At 40.3% G+C, this 19,143-nt stretch overlaps 1 protein-coding gene across 1 annotated transcript in view; it reads right to left on the reverse strand.

Moving 5' to 3' along the window:
* Positions 1–19,143, reverse strand: part of Focad (focadhesin) — a 225,907-nt gene that overhangs the window by 25,224 nt on the left and 181,540 nt on the right. The window contains exons 19-25 of the mRNA XM_028773373.1: positions 18,619–18,766; positions 16,565–16,684; positions 15,055–15,177; positions 14,519–14,596; positions 13,849–13,920; positions 12,268–12,370; positions 10,279–10,359 (exon numbers count right to left, since the gene is read on the reverse strand). Of these exons, the coding sequence (XP_028629206.1) occupies positions 10,279–10,359; positions 12,268–12,370; positions 13,849–13,920; positions 14,519–14,596; positions 15,055–15,177; positions 16,565–16,684; positions 18,619–18,766 (725 nt within the window). The remainder of the gene's footprint in view (positions 1–10,278; positions 10,360–12,267; positions 12,371–13,848; positions 13,921–14,518; positions 14,597–15,054; positions 15,178–16,564; positions 16,685–18,618; positions 18,767–19,143) is intronic.

A 19,143-nucleotide genomic window follows, 5' to 3' on the forward strand; every position in this document is an offset into this window, starting at 1 on the left:
GAGAAACTGGGGGTAGGGGGTGAGTGGAAAAGAAGCAGGGAACCAGGAGGGGAAGACCAACCTTGTGAAAGGGTTTAGCAAGGGTGAACTACAGAAAGGAGAAGCTTAGGAGAAAGGAGAATTGAGAGTGGACGGGGAGAAAAGCAGAGGGACAGGAGAAAAAGAATACAAACCACAGATATAGAGGAAAAGCAAGAAGCGGAGGTTGGAGTCAAAAAGGAGAACTAAGCTCAGACAGCGGCATAGTTCTGGAGGCTGAAAAGACTAAGAGGGTGGTGCCATCATCTGGTGAAGACCGTTATGCTGCATTATAACAGGACGGAGGGCATCACGTGACTAGACAGCGAGCTTGCCGAGGCTGCTCAGCTGTATAACACACAGTTTCAGTATCCCAGTGATGACTGTCCAAAATAATTAAAAATAAGCATTCAAATAAAAACTGCAAATATATAGCAAGTTCTGTACTCTTCCAATTACAAGTATATCATGGGGCCTGGAAGATGGATCAACAGATAAGGGCACTTGTTGCCAAGCTTGATGACTTGACTTCAGATTCCTGCAACCCACGTGAAAGCAAGATGGACGGATGTATCTAGTATGTATTTATAATCCCAGCACACCTACTACAAAATAGGAGGTGGAGTCAGGAGCATTCCCCTGGAAGCTCATAGGCCAGGTAGCCTGGGGTGCACAAACTGCAGTATATCAGAGAGACTCTGACCCCCAAGGTTATTCTCTGACTTCTACACAGTTGCTATAGCATATGCAGGCCCTCACACAAACACAGACATCATACACACACATAGACAAATATAAATAAATGAATAAAGGAAGGAAGAAAGAAAGGAAGGAAGGAAGGAAGGAAGGAAGGAAGGAAGGAAGGAAGGAAGAAAGGAAGGAAGGAAGAAAGGAGGCAGCTTTACATTCAGGTTTTCAAACATCTGGATCTTTTGACAAGTACCCATAGGCACTTCATGTTTTCATTCTTGAAATAACTGCTTATGAAAATAAGCTTTCGTGTTCATCTCTGGCTGAATCTGTATAAGCTCATCTATGCTCAGAGTTTCAAATACAAATTCTAAGTTGACAATACAAATCTCTACCTATCTCCAATCCAGAATTTAGCCTTATGTTTCTCACTTTCATTCCCACTAGAACAGCTAACAAATCAACAAGGTTTTCTAAGCCTAGCTACCCACTAAACTACTTCCTGACCATTGGCTGCTTTCTTCCAGATAGAACTAGTAGTATGCCTTGCAAGGTTTCACTTTTAACACCCTCTTTTCCAGCTAAAAATGTTAACTGTCAATGCTTCCTCCATTCATATATCTGTGCTATAATATCACAGCGTAGCTGTGCACCTAGTAGCTGATACTTTATTTCTATCTCACCTAAAGATATAATACTGGGACCCTCATAAGTCTTATGAGGAGCATAACTATTGTTTCTAGAAGACTTTCTGGCAACGAAAATAGAGACATTTTATAAACATGTGCACTCAAGTGTTTACTGTGTATTATATATTGAAGACTTTTCTAGCAACAGACACAGAATTGAACAAGACAAAATAGGGATTATGCTCATGGAACTTATTTTTCTTATGAGCAGACAAAAAAGAAAAAAAAAGTGAAAACAGGTGTGATGATAACTGGCTGAAGCAGGTTATCTCAAAACTGGTTAGCTTTGCACATAGTCCATATTGGTAACACATTTGTGGTAAGAATCCCTAACAATTGTGGAGATAGATTAAGTCTGATTTCATACAACAAAGAGTAATTTGCTTCTCAAGCCATTACTGTATTTTTAATTATGTGTGACTATGGGTGGGTAAGTGCATATACATGAATACAGGTGACCTTGAAGACCGGAGGTGTTGGGTCCTCTTGGAGCTTGAGTTACAGGTATTGGAGCCACCTGATGTGGGTGCTGTGAATTAAACCTGGGTCCTCCCAAGGGTACCCAGAGGTCATAACCACTGAGCAATCTCTTTAGCCTCTAATTTGCTTTGTAAAGGTCCTTTTGGTACACATTGATAGCAATGTCCTGACATACATTGCAAATCTGTACTGGAAGTCTTTAATTCACAAGCAGATGTCTATTTTGGGGTCTCGGTATTTTTTGTCAGATACTTTTGAAATTACATAGCTTGTATTCCAAGTCCTCCAATAGAACGCATTATGAAAAATGTGTAGTTTCCAAAAGACTTAAGGAGCCTGAAGAATGGATTCAACTTTTTCTGTCATACAAGGATCCTATGAGAAATATGAGCATTGTTTATGTTTTACTGCTGAGACAGTGAGCTCGCCTCTGATGGGATGAACTTCACTATTAACTATATTCTACATAGATATTGCTCCAACACTGACTGCTCTGTATGCCCTGGCACTGTCGGCCCTGTGTGTGCATGTTACTCCAGTCTTCATTAGTTGACCTGATATGCTGGCAAGGTTCAGAAACAGCCTGAAAAATGGAGTACAGGGCTGAAAGTCAGCCTCTGTATGCCTCTGATACAGTGCAGTAAGTCTTTCACAGTTAAAAGGGCAGAGCATCAGTACTGAGAAGCATGATGAGAATCACACAAAAATTTCTTCTATGTTTGGAAGGAACCATTCTGACAGGCCATGGGGATGATAGAAACTAGAATAATAATGAGGAATGAGAGAATATTTGGCAGTTACATGCATCAGGGGAGGAGGGTAAGAAAGAGAAAGCCCAAAGCATCTCTGAAGCACAGGATCCTGGTTCCCACCATAGAGCTCTTCTATGTGGAACAGAAGAACATAAACGACGGAGATCATCAGGTTCTTCACTTCAATGTTTTGTCCTTCAAATAAGTGCCAATGGTAAAATGGCATGTCCACTGTAATGTCCCAAATAATGAACTTGAAACTGAGTGCCTATGGGTACTTGTCAAAAAGATCCAGATGTCTGAAAACCTGAATGTAGAGCTGCTTCACATCCCTCATCCAGCTAACAGCCCCAAAGTTAAAAATGGCATATCCGAGCACAACGAATTACAATAGGACCCATTTTCTTATGTACATGGGCCACACAGAGGACTATGCAACAGTATCATTACTACAGGAAAAGTCTGGCCACAAACAGGCTAACATATGGGGTGTATAATCTTCATCAGGTGTGTGACACAGACATTTACTTTCTCCATCTTCACTGTTGCAGGAGACAAATTAAGTCAGCTTAGAATAATCCAGCCTTTAGTATAACTATATCCAAGTGATAAAGGTCAAATATTTAAATTCTATTACATGCTGGGTAATCTGTTCTAAGGTATTCTTCCTGCACATTGAAGAAAGTATAGTCTAATGAAAAAGGCAGACTTGAAACAAAACGTATAAATAATCATGTAAATAAGGGCACACATGTAAAACATACACACACTCACAAAGATACATAAAGTATGAGATGGAAAATCAGATCTAATTAGAGGACATCATTGAAGGTCCAACCTTTGCTCACCAGAATAAAAGATGTCTAGATCAATGTAGAAAGGATGAAGTCCATAGAGAATTCAGGCAGGCAACATTATAGGATGTTTGTAGGAAGTACCAAATGTGTTGCCCCTGACCAGAAACTACAATCGATACAGTTGTTGAAAAGAATTGATTCTGATACACCAGATACAAAGGCTGGTAGAGTACTCTATCTTAGGAGCAAAAACCTCAACAATATTCAGAGATATAAAAAACAAAAGCACCCTAAGCTCTTGCACCAGGAAGGCTGCCAAGCAGAGTGGCAGTCAGCAAAGGTCAGAACCTAATGAGAAAGACAACCTGGTAGGGTTTGGCCCAGAGGGGATAGAAGATTGGTTTCATATAGGTGGACTGATCAATTGAGCAAACAGGCTGAAAATAATGAGTCAGGTTTGCCACAGTCCAGAACACAGAGTTGTAAGTGTGTGTGTGTGTGTGTGTGTGTGTGTGTGTGTGTTATAATGGTGTTGAAGTAGAACTGCAAATATATTTATGAATCTGTAACACAGACAGCTTAGGCACAGGTAAAATAGGCAAGATATAAAAGAGAGAAAAAGAACACAGTTCCTATTCGACATTCCTGGAAACTGAAAATTATCCTAGGAGAAAGGCTCTGCCACCTTGGTTTCTAAATACCATTCTCTGAAAAACAAAACAAAACAAAATAAAACAAGGAGTTGCCTGGACCTACACCCCAGCTTTATTGCAATAACAAGACAAGGTACATTAATAAAAACCAAAATCAATGATTGAAAACACAAGGAACAGTAGGATAGATGTACGTGTACACAGACATACACACACGCACGCATGCGCGCGCGCGCACACACACACACACACACACACACACAAATCCTCATTGTGTCTCCATAGAAATATTTACTGATGATAAAGGAAAATGAGTAACTTCTTTAGGAGGAGCCTAGATCCTGTCATTTTACCTAAGCTGTATGTTTAACCCCACAGAGGAGGAGGAAGAACACTGCATCCCCCCAGATGGGTGCAGTAAGATTCTCTTGCCAAAGGTGGCTGACCTGATGTTAACATGGAAAACACCAGGCAGACCCAAACTGAAGAATGCTCTATGAAATAACAGTCTAGTCGTAAAACATGACCAGGTAAAGAAAGACAGGGCTGAGGAACTGCCAGGGATTAGAAAAGGCTGGAGAGAAATGCCAACCAGCACACACTACATGTTTCTCCTTCCCTATGAAAGGCCTCACTGGATTTAAGTGAAGCATGAATTGTGGTTTCTGGGTGAAAGTAATACTGAAGTTTTTTTCTTACAGATAAAGAAAAGAGACAGTTTGTAACTTTCCTGTATTTTATATTTTTGTAGAATAAAATATAAACAAGTACAAACATTACACAAAAAATTCTGGGCCAAAGATAGGGTTCACTGGATAAGAAACACCACACAAACCTGACAACCTTCATTTGATCCCAAGATCCACACACATATGTGGGCACTCACATACATACACATACAATAAAGTTAGTTTGAAAAAAACTCTTAAGTTTTAATTTTACAATAGAGTGAGTATATACAAAATGTTCAGTCCTTCTGACATCGAAACTTAAAACAAATCACATTCAGTGCATCATATTATACCTGAATTTTTAAAATTTTTAATTGTTATTGGTTTTTATGTATGTTGTTGTTTTATAATAGGATATTCCAACTAAAGGGTTTCTAGTTACTATCACATAGCCTAATAACCCTTCAAAAACTCTACAATGCAGAGTCAATCATGCTCTCAATTTTACACAAAGAGCTAAGACTAACAAGCACAGGGGGCTTGCCTGAATTTACATATGCTGCAAGCAGCCAAACTGGGATAGAAACCTGAGTAGTCAGATGCCTGTATTTTAAACTTTATGATATAACAATTTCTTTCAGGCTTTATAATCCTTTTGTAGCATTGAAGGGCTATGCCAGCGTCTGGAGAGATGGCTTCATAAGAGAGCTTGTTCTTCCAGAAGCCCTGAGTTCTGTTCCTAACACACACACACACACACACACACACACACACACACAGACATAAAAATAAATCTCTAAAGAGGCCATGCCTTCCTTCTAGTTACCAAATCTTCATACCCTTGCCCATTAATAAACTACTGAGAATTTACCATAAGGAAAACTAGTAAAAGAGAAATCCACCTGGATAGAGATATTCACTAAACAGATACTTTAAAAGTGACCCACAGTGGAATGACTAATTTTGATATAACAACTTGATTAAGTATTAATTACACTTATTTATTGGGTATATTCAAAGAAGCACAGACATGCAAAAGTCAAGGAACAAATCTTAAGAGTCAGTTCTCTTCTGCCATGTGGGTCTGGACATCACACTGAGGTTGTCCTTGGTATCAAGCTGCCTCACACACTAAGCCATTTTGCCGGCACCTTGATGAGATACTCAACAATCATGTGTAAGTGATAATTATGGTGACAAATGGGTTACTTTCTGTTGCTGTGCAAGACACCATGACCAAAATCTGGGGAAGAAGGGGTTCATATCAGTTTTTAGGTCCCAGCCGTGAAACCCAAAGCAGAAACTTAAGGCAGGAGCTTAAAGCAGAGACCACAGAGGAATGCTACTTACTGGCTTCTTTCTTACTGGCTCCCATTCATAGAGCTATCTTATATAGCCCAGGCCTACCTACCTAGGGATGGTACTGCCCACGGTGGGCTGGGACTTTGTACATCAATTATAATCAAGATAATGTCCCAAAGACATGCACACAGGCCAATCTGATAGAGACAATTCTTCTATTTAGGGTACCTTTCTCCTGGTGTGTCAAGTAGTAAGCAAGTTTAGCCATCACACATATAAATATTTTAAAAAGTAAAATTTATACAAGAATAAAAGTAATAAGTTGACAAATATTTTTAAATGATACTATCTAAAGAGAATTATAGATTGATTCTATGGTTAAAGGAAAAAATAAAGAGTTGAGGATGTAGCTCAGTTGGGAGAGCTTGTACACCTTGCTCTGTGTGCCCTGGGCCGGACACCCCAGCATCCCATAAGTCAGGCATGGTGACACATGTCTAATATCCCAGGACTTGAGGTCAGAAGTTCAAGGTCATCCTTGGCTACATAGTTAGTTCAAGGCTCATCCTTAGGTATATATGATGTTGTCTAAATTAATTAATTAACTAATAAATTAAATAAGTAACAATACAGGAGAGTTTTGAGATCTTGACAAATGTCAAGAAAGTGTTGCACTGTTGTGCTTTTCCTATGTCCCCTATGCCTCCTGTCACAGAAGATAAATGACAACTGTGCTCATTTACAGGAATAGGGGTTAGCCTACTTTCACTTTATAGCCTTGGACAGTCTGGAGGTCACTATATATCCCAAGATGGCCCCCAAACCCGACCTGGCTCAGCCTCTCAAGCACTGGGATTGCAGGTATGAGCCACTTTGCTCGGCTGCTATCTTCTTCCTTATGCCATTTTTAAAGTCAGTGCTTTACACAAGCATGCATTCGTAGTAATGTTTCAGAGATGTATAGGTAAAATATTAAATAATTCAAAATATTAAAAACGGCACACAGTTTTGGTAACCAATTCTATAATTTCATAAAAACAAACAACCTTTTAATATTATTTTGAGTATATATTCAGGAATTCTGCTAGACACTGTCTAAACAAGTAAATCTCACACTAGTCCAAAATGACTAAAATTCCAAAAATGATTGAGAATATAAATTCAGAAAATGTATGTATAAGCCTAAAGTTTACCTTCATAGATCACTACCCACTGTAATATCAGAGGAAATGCCATTTATTATATTAGTGAGATTCATATACCTTGCTTAGGTAACACTTTATGCAATCAACTTCAAAGCCAATATAAAAAGTATGAGCTTAGAAAGCTTTGGTCACACTCTCCAATGACAACAGAAACATTCCTGTTATGCAGAAATACCTGCATAGGAAAGAATTATTACTTTTATTAAGTGTTTTAAATGTTCTCTTAAATATGTGGATAAAATACTGGTGAAGTGTGAAATGGCTTGGGGTTGAGAAAACATAAAAGATCAAAAATCTGAAGGATGAGTAGATCGGGAAATTGTAAGACTCAATATTAGAGCTGGTTGTGCTGGCCCATGCCTGTGATCTCAGCCCTTGCGGGTGCGTGAGAAGGATCAGAGGTTTAAGGCTAGCTTTAGCACACACTGAGTTTATATTAGTATAGTCAGTTCAAGACCACCCTTAGCTACATAGTGGCCTTGTGGCTTTTTTTTTTTTTTAATGTCAGGAAGAATTCAGTTCTGAACAAAAACTTTAAGGCTGGCACTGTCAAGAAATTTCAAGAGTAATCGAGAATGATGCCTAGCAAAGTTAAGGAATCATGCACCAGATAGAAGGGCCATATCAGAGAAGACGGACAGTGTCACCTGGGAGACAAAGGCACAGTTACTTTCAAAACCAGGAACTGAATTCCTTACAAACTGGAGGTGTTCTGCCGATTTGGTATGGCCGTTGAGTGCAGGTCTCCATGAAGGAATAGACACTCTATCATCATGCATCTATTAAGGTGTGAATACAAAGCATGGTAAGTCTCAGAGAGCAGTCTGACACGTTCTTCTCGAATGTCATGGGTTGTGCTGGAAACCTCTGTCACTCTCATTCTGTCGTATGTGTGAATCAAATGTAATCCTTCACTTTTTTCTTGTGAGTTATTAAATTTAAAAATAGCCCACAGAGGCGATGGAGCTGTGCTATTCCTGAACTGGTCTATCCTCTGCCTGTACCAAGCATGATTTTAATTCTCAAAAACTATCTCTTCCTCAAAAGAGTTCACTGACGTTGTCATCCTTCCTATCAGCAGCCCCACTGGGCTCTGGTGAGTGACATCCAGACATTTAAACTCAAAAGCTCCTTCAGAAGGGAGTTATTAAAATTCAAATGAGCTGGGCATATTGAAGAAGAAAGCGCTCGTTTGCATGCACACCTCTGCTCCTGGCCATCCCATTTAGTCCCACAGAGCAGGGGCTGGTTTTGTTTTTGTAAATGGGCTTTGGAGGCTGAGGTCAGCCTCCCACGGCCCCCACTCCTCTGGGGTCATCATTAGAAATGTGTGGGCTGAATAGATTTTCCTCTGAATCTAGTCAGCAAACCTGACAGGAAGGCAGCCCTCTCCCACAACCTGAAAATGCCAAAATTCCAACTGGCAAGATGGCAGTTTGAAACACTCCAGCAGGCTGCTGTAGAAGAGCTTCCAGCAAGGCTGCATACTGCAGCATCTCAGTACCACCTGACCTTCCAGTCTCAGAGCAGAGGACTCCCTGTTGAGCCAGGACGGCAAAAACCACAGGCAAGGATACCACAGTGAACCAAGAACCCCCAAAAGGTTCAGAGAAAATTTCTTTCTGCCAAGAAACATGGATCTGGGAGGGCAAAATGATATTTTATTTGCTAGAAAGTAAAAAACAAAACAAAGAAAAAACATTTCTGAAGGCTTTTATTTGACCTCAGTTTTTACTTCACTCTCATGTTAATCTCAATCATCATAATCATTTTAAAATTTTATAAGCCAACAATGAACAACTTAATAAAAACACAGCAAAAAAAAATGGTGCTAACATTATTCTGGCTGTGGAAAGTTTAGATGATCATTTAGTAAGAATTCAACTTCTTCACAGTGAAGATATTTCTATTATATGTACTTTATGATAATATAATTCATAGCAATACAATCATTAAACTAATTTCTCCCATTATATGTGTTTATAGAGAACAATTATAACAATGACATAATCATATGTCAACTTTTATATGGAAAAAATTAAAAGCCAACAGTGCTAACTTGCAACCCTAGGGTAAGAGTATGCACTATAACCTCCAGAAACTAAAGGAGCAAGCTACAAAACCAGTTCCTGCTCTGAAGCCCCGGTGACTGCTGCTTCCAGAGGGACAGCAAGCAATAATACTTTCTCTTCCAGCAGAAAGATTTTTATTTTTCCATGAACTTTATTTATCAAATTGCTTCTTCCAGATTTCTTGCAGTTTTGCATTTTAATTTATTTTAAAGCATTTTTACAAATTTTTAAAATAGTAATGGTCTTACTCTCATATAGTCACTGGCTTGCCCAGCCAGGAAAGAGGAAAAGAAGTGAACATCACTGAAAGACAATTACATTAATGAAGCTGGCACCTGAGCCAGAACACACACAGTTCTAACAGCCTGCACTTCTCCTTCACAACTCTGAAACGTGTACAGCATTAAAGAGCTCCTCTTCAGGAACTCACATGACACTGTTGGGTTCTTATGTGACAAAGGCACTGAACCTCTGTCTTCTAACACAGAGGACCACAACCCATGAGCACAGCAGGTTAAACATGTGCAAGAAAAATCACAAGCTAGAAACAGGAGTTAGAGCCTGTGACTCCAACAATGCAGAATGAGCAGACAAGGCCAGAGACAAGGGCTATTCCCCAGCCAGGCCTGGGACACAAAGGACACCTGGGTGTGCCTTCTCTACTTACACCAATGACGTACACTGTTAGTGAGAATGGCAGAAAAAGCAGTGTGTGCTTGATGCACTCTAAGAATGACTAAATGGAAGACTGAGTTTTCACAGAGCCACCACCATGAGACTATGTAGTTTGCATATTCACCTAGCAATTCCTTAGCTAGCTTCCTAGTCATCTAGGAAGAAGGTTTGGCAGAAGACAACATTTGGCCCTTCAGATGTGGTTTGTCTTAAGGTACACAGCTTATAGAACATAACGAAAGAATGATAAAATTCAAGAAATGTGCTCACTTGCCTTTTTTTCCTCCTGTGACGAAGAAGCCAACGGCTGCTCTAATAAAACTGCCTTCAGGCAAATAGCTGTAGTCAGTAGGAACTGTGGAAGCAGAAATGATCGAATTAACCAGTGGACTTGGGAAGGCTAATGAAGGAGAGGTAATGATCTCATGCTGCTGTATCAACCTGGTAACAAGGCAGGGATGTTTATGCCACTGATCTCTGCACAATACTCTGGCTGCAATGAATTCTATTAGATTAAGTGACTGGCTTTGAGGAAATCACCTAGGCTATACAGGAAAATGTTAAATGGTGACAAACCTAGGAAAGACTAAAAAAAAAAAAAAATCACAAAGGATGGTTACTCCAGTGAAGTGGTAAAAAAAAAAAAGTCCCTAGCATACTGTAACAACCAACAAGGTCCAATCCAGTGACCTCTGCAGGGTAGGCAAGGAGCCTGTTGGGCATCTAAGCTTGGGCACTGTCCTTGAGGCTTCTTCACGTGATGCTGCATCAACTGTATGAACCAGACATTCAAGACCCAGTGTTAATCAACAGCACAATCTCTTACCTAAAGTAGAGAGCTTCAGTGACCAACATGTACAAAGAACCAGATGTGGCTACTGACCTGAACCAGTGAGTCAGTGACATTTCTGAGTCCTGAGAGTCTCCTACATCCTTTTCCTTCCAGTCCCGCATAATTGTTTCATGAGACAGCTTTACTGCAATGAATGGCTCAACTGGAAAATTCCACCAGGAAGAAGTAGCTATGCTTTTCCAGATACACAATTATTTTGTACAGAAGGACCTGGGAGTAAGATGACTCACCACTAAATGATCTGATTACATGGACCAAATGGTCTGTGATACAACTATAAGTCTACACACACACACACACACCAAACCAAAAAAACAAAACAAAAAAACAATAAAAAAAAAAAACACCTACCAAACTTTGGTGCTAAGTGCTGTTTAACCAGGATTCTGTAAGAGCCCTAACATTAGCAAGGGATTCTTGTATCATTTTGGTGCTTTTATTAAATTCCTTTTCCATGACAATATGACAACTTCCAGCTATATAAAGTTCATTGTGTTGGGAAGGCTGTGGACCAGAATCCTCTGCCCAAAGCTGCAGAGTGACTGCAGAAAAGAAAACAAAATTACAGCAGCCCATATCATACTACCAGTAGATGAGCTGCCAAGACTACGTGAAGTGAAGTTCAGTGAGGGATCGTTGTTTTCTAAACCTCTGTGGACCAGATATAAGACGGACTCTGGGTCAAAATGCCACTTATAAAGACCCAGGGACAGATATATTATGGTGTTTCTTTCCCCCAGAAAATCTCCAAGTAAAAACATATATTAAGCACATGGGAATTGTAATGTTTTATTGCTTTTATCAAAGGATATGAATAGAAAGGGCTTTGTTACTTGAAGAGCTAGGATTCCAAGCCCCGAGGAGGTACACATCTTTCAATGTGCTTAGCTCTTTACCTTTATAAAGCCACTGGGCACGAAAATTCCAGTCATAAGTAAAGAAGCAGATTTTTATGAGAAAGGGTCTCACTATGTGGCTCTGAATAAAGAGCTTTTTTAAATGAAACATAACAGTATTACTTTTAGTAAAAATAAAATGTGTATTCCAAGCTTCAAGGACCCAATTCTTTGTTTATGGACTTGTCAGTATACAAAACCCTGCATATAACTCATGTAATAGTTCTGAGTCACACACTGTTCATTTGTAAAATGGACAGGCTGATAGCTACATTATCCTCAAGGAAGGCAGAAAGGAAGTGTGAACGAATATGGGATTTGAATCTACATTCAAAGTACCACTTTCTGCCATGTGACCTGGAGTAAGTCTGGAAGCCTCCCTTTACTCCATTTTGCTCAGAAACAAAATAAAGATCATAACACGCATCATGTGGACAATCCCCTTAACAAAGTACAGAACTTCAAATCAGCCATTCCTTCTTCCAGCTCTGGTGTATTGGGACTTTGATCTTACCGGAAGTTCTGCTTTGATTTGAAGACAAGGTAGATAGATGAAGATGTCCTAGCAGCCATATTGCATTTGATTGAAGACCAATCACCCCTGAGACACTGATAACCTGTTTTGAAACAAATAAGCACAGTGATGGGGCAAGATTCAAGCTCTGTTCATTAAAAGGCCACTGTAAAATCTCATGGACCAAGCAGGAGTTAGAGGCTGGGTTGAGAATGAGAAGCTCTGTAACAGGATGCCCATGTGCGGCTCCTATACCACACCTGAATCTTAGAGCTAACTGATGAGTCAATCAGTCAACCAAACATCAATCAACCAATCATGGCAGAAAGTAGTAGCAGTATTCTTGGGTTTCACTGAACAAGACTGGTATAAAAAAAAAAATCCAACTGGTAAACGAAAGCTCAAAAAAGGATTTGAGGATGTAGCTCAGTTTGTAGAGTGTTTGCCTGGTGCACACAAGGGCATGGGCTCAGCTCTAGCACTGCATAAACCAAATGTGGTGGCTCATGCCTGTCATCCCAGCCTGTGGGAGGCAGAAGCAAGTGGATCAAGAGGTGAGAGTCATCCTCAATTACACAGTTTGAGGCTAGCCTGAAACACACGCCATCCTGACTCAAACAAACAAACAAACAAAAAAATCAGAAAGTAGAAAGGAAGAGAAAGTTACTTAAGAATAAAGTTCCTCAAAAAATAGGAAGAAATATCATATTCCTTTCTTTAAATAATTTTGATCATTGCTTACTATAATCCATGAGCATTTTAAAATAATAGTTTTCTAATTCTTCCAACTTTTAACAACTTAAATTTCAGTAAAATTCTTTTTCTGAGCACATTCTTATTCATATATGTAAAATATTTTTTCTCTGCCCAGAAATCCAGGCTTTTACAACATGAATTACTAAAACTTCTTTAAGTGCTAGGTATTATAATTAGCCATGTTTTATAAGAATGAAAACAAGTTTACCAAGTGGGAAAAAAGTAAGCTAGAAAGCACTGGATATAGCAAGAATAGCAATTACAAAAGCCTAGCCTGGGCATGATGCTTGGGAAGAGGTGTGATTACATACTCGGGACAGCTGTGACATAGGTTCAACTTCTCCTAGCCTATACTTTCAAAATTTATTCAGTAACCACGATATTTTAAAAGATAAAAATAATAACAGGTAAAAATTTTAAAGAAGATGAATATAACTCTACTTTACAAGAATAACAATGTTAACTATTTACTCATCTGAACTAATGCCATCTGACCGTTGCTTCCCTGGTTTCTGCCCTGCCCTTTGGCCACCTTCCATTTGTCTTTATCCCAAAAGCTGGATAACCCTTGCAAGGTCATGTTTAATTTTTTAAGGTGAATCAATAAGAATATAACTTTTTAAAAAAGTCAATTTTCTTTTATTCTAAGAGCAGGGCGTATTTGTCAATGAACACGGCCCATTTACTACTTTGAAATGCCCCATGAACTCAACAGGAATGTTCAACATTCATATTTACCAGAAAAGATACACTATAACAAATAGTAGAAAAAGACAACAAAGGAGATGTGTGTCCCACTCAGGGACTGCAAATTCCTCTTCTTACCTCAGTTAAGGTTCGAATGACTTCATTAAGTCTTGCTTGAAAATGGGTGTTCTGGATGGCTTCTGACTTTAGCTGAAAGAATAAGCAGAAATGGCACAAAGCATGAACAATTGTCTAGGTATGAGATGATTTATCAACTGTCAGAATATTTCAAGTCCATAAGCGGTGAGCTCCTCGAAGGCAGGGCCCAGGATTTATTTACATTGATTTCTTAGCACCTATTCACAGTGGTACATAGCAGTCCCTCTAAGTTTCACTTGTATGAACAAAGGCCTGCATTTCAGAACTGTGATAAACTTGCACACACTTATGTCCACTGGGATAATGTTTCAGAATAAAGCATTTGCAAAGATTTAAACTGGAACATTACAGGTATGAACTTGCACATGAATTTTGAAATTTCTTATGCTTCAGTCACTCTCTTGGGCAGGAAAGTCTATGGAAAGTACTTCCTTAGTAATTCCTATAAACTAAGAACAAGGAACAGATCTCTACAGACAGAGTTCTCAGCCAAGAGTGCTTTTTCACAGAGCAGGGTACTGAAGGCCTCCGAGTAACTGTTACCATGAGCATAAACTCCTCTGCCCCTAGGATAGTAGGCTATCCACTCTATTGCTGCTATGGTTACTCATTCATCTAAATTCCCTCCCTTCAGAGTTCCTGACTTTACCTGCATGACATCCACATCGGAGCCTACCAGTGCCACCAAGCCATGAAGGGCAGCCAGACAGAGCATGGTGGGGGCACCCTGCAAACCAAGAATCAAAAGAGTCAAAAGCAAAATACCCCTTAGGTTTGAAATTTATGTAAGTTACTGTTGCGTAGTCAAGTCAATGGCTGAGATTGAAATAAATGCATAGGATCAATACAACTAACAATTGATAATTGACTCCTAAAATAATAACAGACTAAAACAAAGTAAAACATTAAGGCTGTTATGTCATAGAAATGATAAGAAGCCACATATTTTTCCAGAAAAATCTATCATTGTTTTAAAAGTTAAGGCATAATCAAAATGTCAGCTTTTAAAAAATAAAACAACCTGCAATGGTTAACATGCTAAACTACTTATAAAAGTATACATGTCTTTTGTTTGAAACTACCTGCATATGCTACATAACTTAGCAGTTCCTATAAAGAATGCAATAAATCAATCCTATTTTTCCTTATAACAATTTATAATAGCATACAGGAGGTGACTTTTACCTCTGTCAGGACAACTTTAATCCAGCTGGGGCGAAGTCTGTTGCCCAGGTCTTCAGCTTTTCCATGTCCACACACAGACAAACCATAAACCAAGTTCCCTAATGCCAGCGCAAAGCCTGAGGTCTGGTACAAATAAAAACAGGGGTGAGGGAAGACAAGCCATAGCATAGGAGTCAGATAGAACATATATCATGTATAGAGCAAATGAAGCATTTCTAGGGTTCCTATCCCTAAGTTTGGACTTTGGAAACAAGAGTCTGACTGTAGGGAGTTCTGCTACTGAGGGCATCTGCCTTAGGAGAATAATTCTCACTGTTGATAAATAGCCCAATCAATCTAAATTCTCAGGACAGGGTACGAGTGAAAAGCTGGTGGTCCACCAACCAAGGTAAATTACCTCCTATGAAAGAAAACATGCAGCATACGAACACTTGTGACTTTGTCATTGCAAAGCATATTCTGAACATGTCATCATAGACAGGCTCACAAAACAGTAATAACGTCACTAAGATCAATGGCTCTTGAAGTAACTCACAAAGGACAGCACTAAGACATGGAGAAACTTTTCTGAAGAGTCAGAGGAGGGAAATTCTATGGCATGTGTAATTCTTTTTCATTGTCTCAAGCACAGATAGCAGTTCACAGGCATCAAGAACATCCACAGTTTCACAACTGTCTTCAGAACTATTTTCATCTTGAAAAATAAAAACTCTGCTATTAAACCTTCCCACCCTCTACGCTAGAGGCAACCACAAGTCTCCTCCCTGTCCCTGTGATTTGACTCTAAGGAAAGTACCTCACGCAAGCTCAACTGGGCAGCCTTTTCTTGTGACTAGCTCATCTTGCTTAGCATAGATCACAGCAATGTCAAAGGTTCCTTTTTAAGGAGCGATTATTATTTAAGAGCGGTCATTTCAAGCATAATTTTTAAGAATTTAAACTTTCCTTTACATCCTCAGTTGTGAATAGAGATTATCCGTCTTGATTTTGCCAGAGTTTGACTTAATCAGAGCCCAAAACGCATTCATAACTTTATAGTTTTGTCATTACTCTTACGTATGTCTTACAAATTTAAAGTCCTTCCCCTCTACACAGTTTCTCGCTTTACTTGAATTTCATTCTAGCCACAGATTTTAGCACTTCATGAATGTTAATGATTTATAAAAGAAGAAATCAAAAACATTACAAAGCTGGACATGGAGGCACACATCTTCAATCCCAGCACTGGGAAGGTAGAGGCAAGCAGATCTCGATTGAGGCTAGCCTGGTCTACATATTGAGTTCTAGCTCAGCCAGAGCTATACCCTGGCTTGACATCTACACCTAGCCAACATGTTCTCAGCTAAATGTCTACAGAAGCTGAGACATAAAACCAAAGAAGGGTATCTGGTGGCCACTGGCTGCTGGTACCATTCTAGACACAACAGAGTCCATCCCAGTGAGTGAGAAAGCAGCATGCAACAGCAGCAGGAAGCTCAAGGAGGGAAACCACTGAGGGACACATTACAACCTGCTGGTTGTTCTCCACCAACAGCTGAAGCTTGTTCATAATCTCTTCAGCCTCCACAGCTTCAATGATGCCGGCACTGAATGCTGATGCACACACACAGCTAAGTGTGTAGGCGAGGACCTGAGAAGAAAACAGCAGAAAAAAAAACCTGTTTGCTTACAGCCAAAAATCAAAGAGTATGGCTTAGTTGCTATATCTCATCTGTCAAACTTCTCCCCAGAAGAACTGAATTTAGGCAAGGATATCCCAGACTGGGTAACAGTTTGCCATCTGACTTATATTGTGTTTCACAACAGGCTCAAGATGGGGATCATTTTAGATAGAATTTGGAGGCTTAAATGCATATAGCTATGAGACAAAACCAGAATTCAAATGAAGGTCTTCAGCCGTTACACCAGTGGTTCTCAACTCTGTAGGTCAAGGCCCCTCTTGGCTACCGTGTATCGCCAAAAATATTTACATTGCAATTCAAAACAGTAGCAAAATCACACCTATGAGGTAGCAACAAATATAATTTTATGGCTGGTGTTCACCACAACATGAGGAACTGTAGTAAAGGGTCGCAGCGCTGGGAAGGTGGAGAACCACTGCTCTAAGCCAAAGCTGCCTTACAGTGCCATGCCACAACACAGCACATTTCAACAACACAGGAAAATAGAGCTTTACAGCTATGAAGTGCCATGTACTCCATCGCAGACGCCCAGGAGAGGGCGGTAAAGATGAGAAACCCAACCTCGTTTCCAATCCCTAGGAGGGCCTGAGAGCATGAATGAACAGGAACTGCATGAAGCTGAGAGGAGTTTTGCAGACCTCATTGTATGGTGTGCAAACCTAGCAGCTAAATGAGTGAAAAAGCAAATAAAGAAAAGCTGATAATAGGAGCAGAGTGTTCCAAACGAGCCATCTGCACGGCTCATAAGTTTGAGAAAGTCAGTTTCTGCAAACTCAAACTTCCTGCTATGACCCATTTTCACCATCAAGCCTTCCTCATAAAGATGCTGTTTCGATTAAGGAGAAAGTTCAACTCCCAGCCTGGTTGATGTATAAAAATGCAAGCAGCTTACAAGGAAGCAGCCAGATATAAAACATCTGAGGAGGGACAAAACTACTTACTGATAGACTTATTAATCAAAAGACCACAGCAGACAAAAGCAGCTGTTAAAATAAAATAACCTTGTTTTTGCTGATTAATCAAATAGTTCTTTCTTTGACATAGAAATACATTCTGTATGAATATATCCAAGTATACATACATACTTTTAAATCATGCACCACACTACTTAAAAAATGGTAATGCAGTGCATACCTAGAACAAAACTTCAACCCTCTGTGCCACAAAGAAATTCCCCAATTCAACAAGTTCCACTGCTGGGAACAGAGGGGCTGAGCAGGGAAACAGAGCAGCCATTATGTCCCCATCAATAGCTTGTGGGCAGGCTGGGAGAAAACAGAATCTGCTCTAATGAGAGGGAGAATCTGGCCCGGCCACAAGGTCATCCCTGCCCCTCCCAACGACGGACGTGGGCAGCTCAGCTTTACCTGGGCACAACAGAGAAGACATGACCCATAGCTAAAGCATCCCAGCTCAGCGTGGGTCACACATGTCAGCAGTGTCACACCAGCTCTAGTGATGCATATTTTTCTGCCACACCAGAGGAAAAAAAAACCTCTTCACCAAATGTGGTAAAGGGAATTTCCTCCATAATTTTCATGCTATTGGGCACTTATTTGTGGCTTCTTAAGCTTGTTTCTGACTTGTTTTTAGAGTTACATTTCACTTGAAGACAATTCTGGAAAACCTTGTTTTAACCTCCAGAAGATGTGTGTATTCTCTAATGGTTCTTATCCCACATGCTACGTGTAAATCTGAGTATGATTTGGAGGTCTTGTGGTATCATATAGGTGGCTTGCCAGTCAGCTCTTCTCTTTACTGCAGCTCTAAGTGGGAACTTCAGTCGTCGGGCTACTAAACCATGAGACGAAGAAAGCAGCAATGACAAATGACATTGCAGCGGAAGTCAGCAGAGCAGGGTGAGACAGACCCCTCGGCCTACCTCCTGAAAGGTCCTGCTCTGGCTCCCGCTCTCATCGAGGTAGGCAGACAGCTTCCGCAGACATGCTGCCACGTGAACTCGTGACTCCGTGTGGCTGCTGTGGCTCATGAGGGACAGGGCGAGTCCAACTCCAAGTATGCAGCCGGTGCTTGGATGTCAAAAGAGACAGTGTCAAGGTCGCATACAATGTGACTGCTCCACACTCACACAGGAGCTCACGGTGCTCTGAAGCTGAGGTGGGGCCGAGGCGTCCACTTCTGCCCGGCTCAAGATGCTCCCTGACTCCTGACTTCTTTCCTCAAAAGGAAAAGTTTGTATCAAAACCTATATGCAGGGCTGGGACTGTGGGTCATTAGTAACACCCTTGACTGAGGCTCTAGTTTCAATCCTCAGTAGAGGGTTGAGAGACAGAAACAGAGACAGACAGACAGACAGATAGACAGACAGGCAGGCAGACAGGCAGAGAAAGAGAGAGAGAGAGAGAAAGAGAGAGAGGGAGGGAGGGAGGGAGGGAGGGAGGGAGGG

This window comes from Grammomys surdaster, unplaced genomic scaffold (assembly GCF_004785775.1).
Source record: "Grammomys surdaster isolate TR1022 unplaced genomic scaffold, NIH_TR_1.0 225, whole genome shotgun sequence".
Lineage (NCBI taxonomy): Eukaryota > Metazoa > Chordata > Mammalia > Rodentia > Muridae > Grammomys > Grammomys surdaster.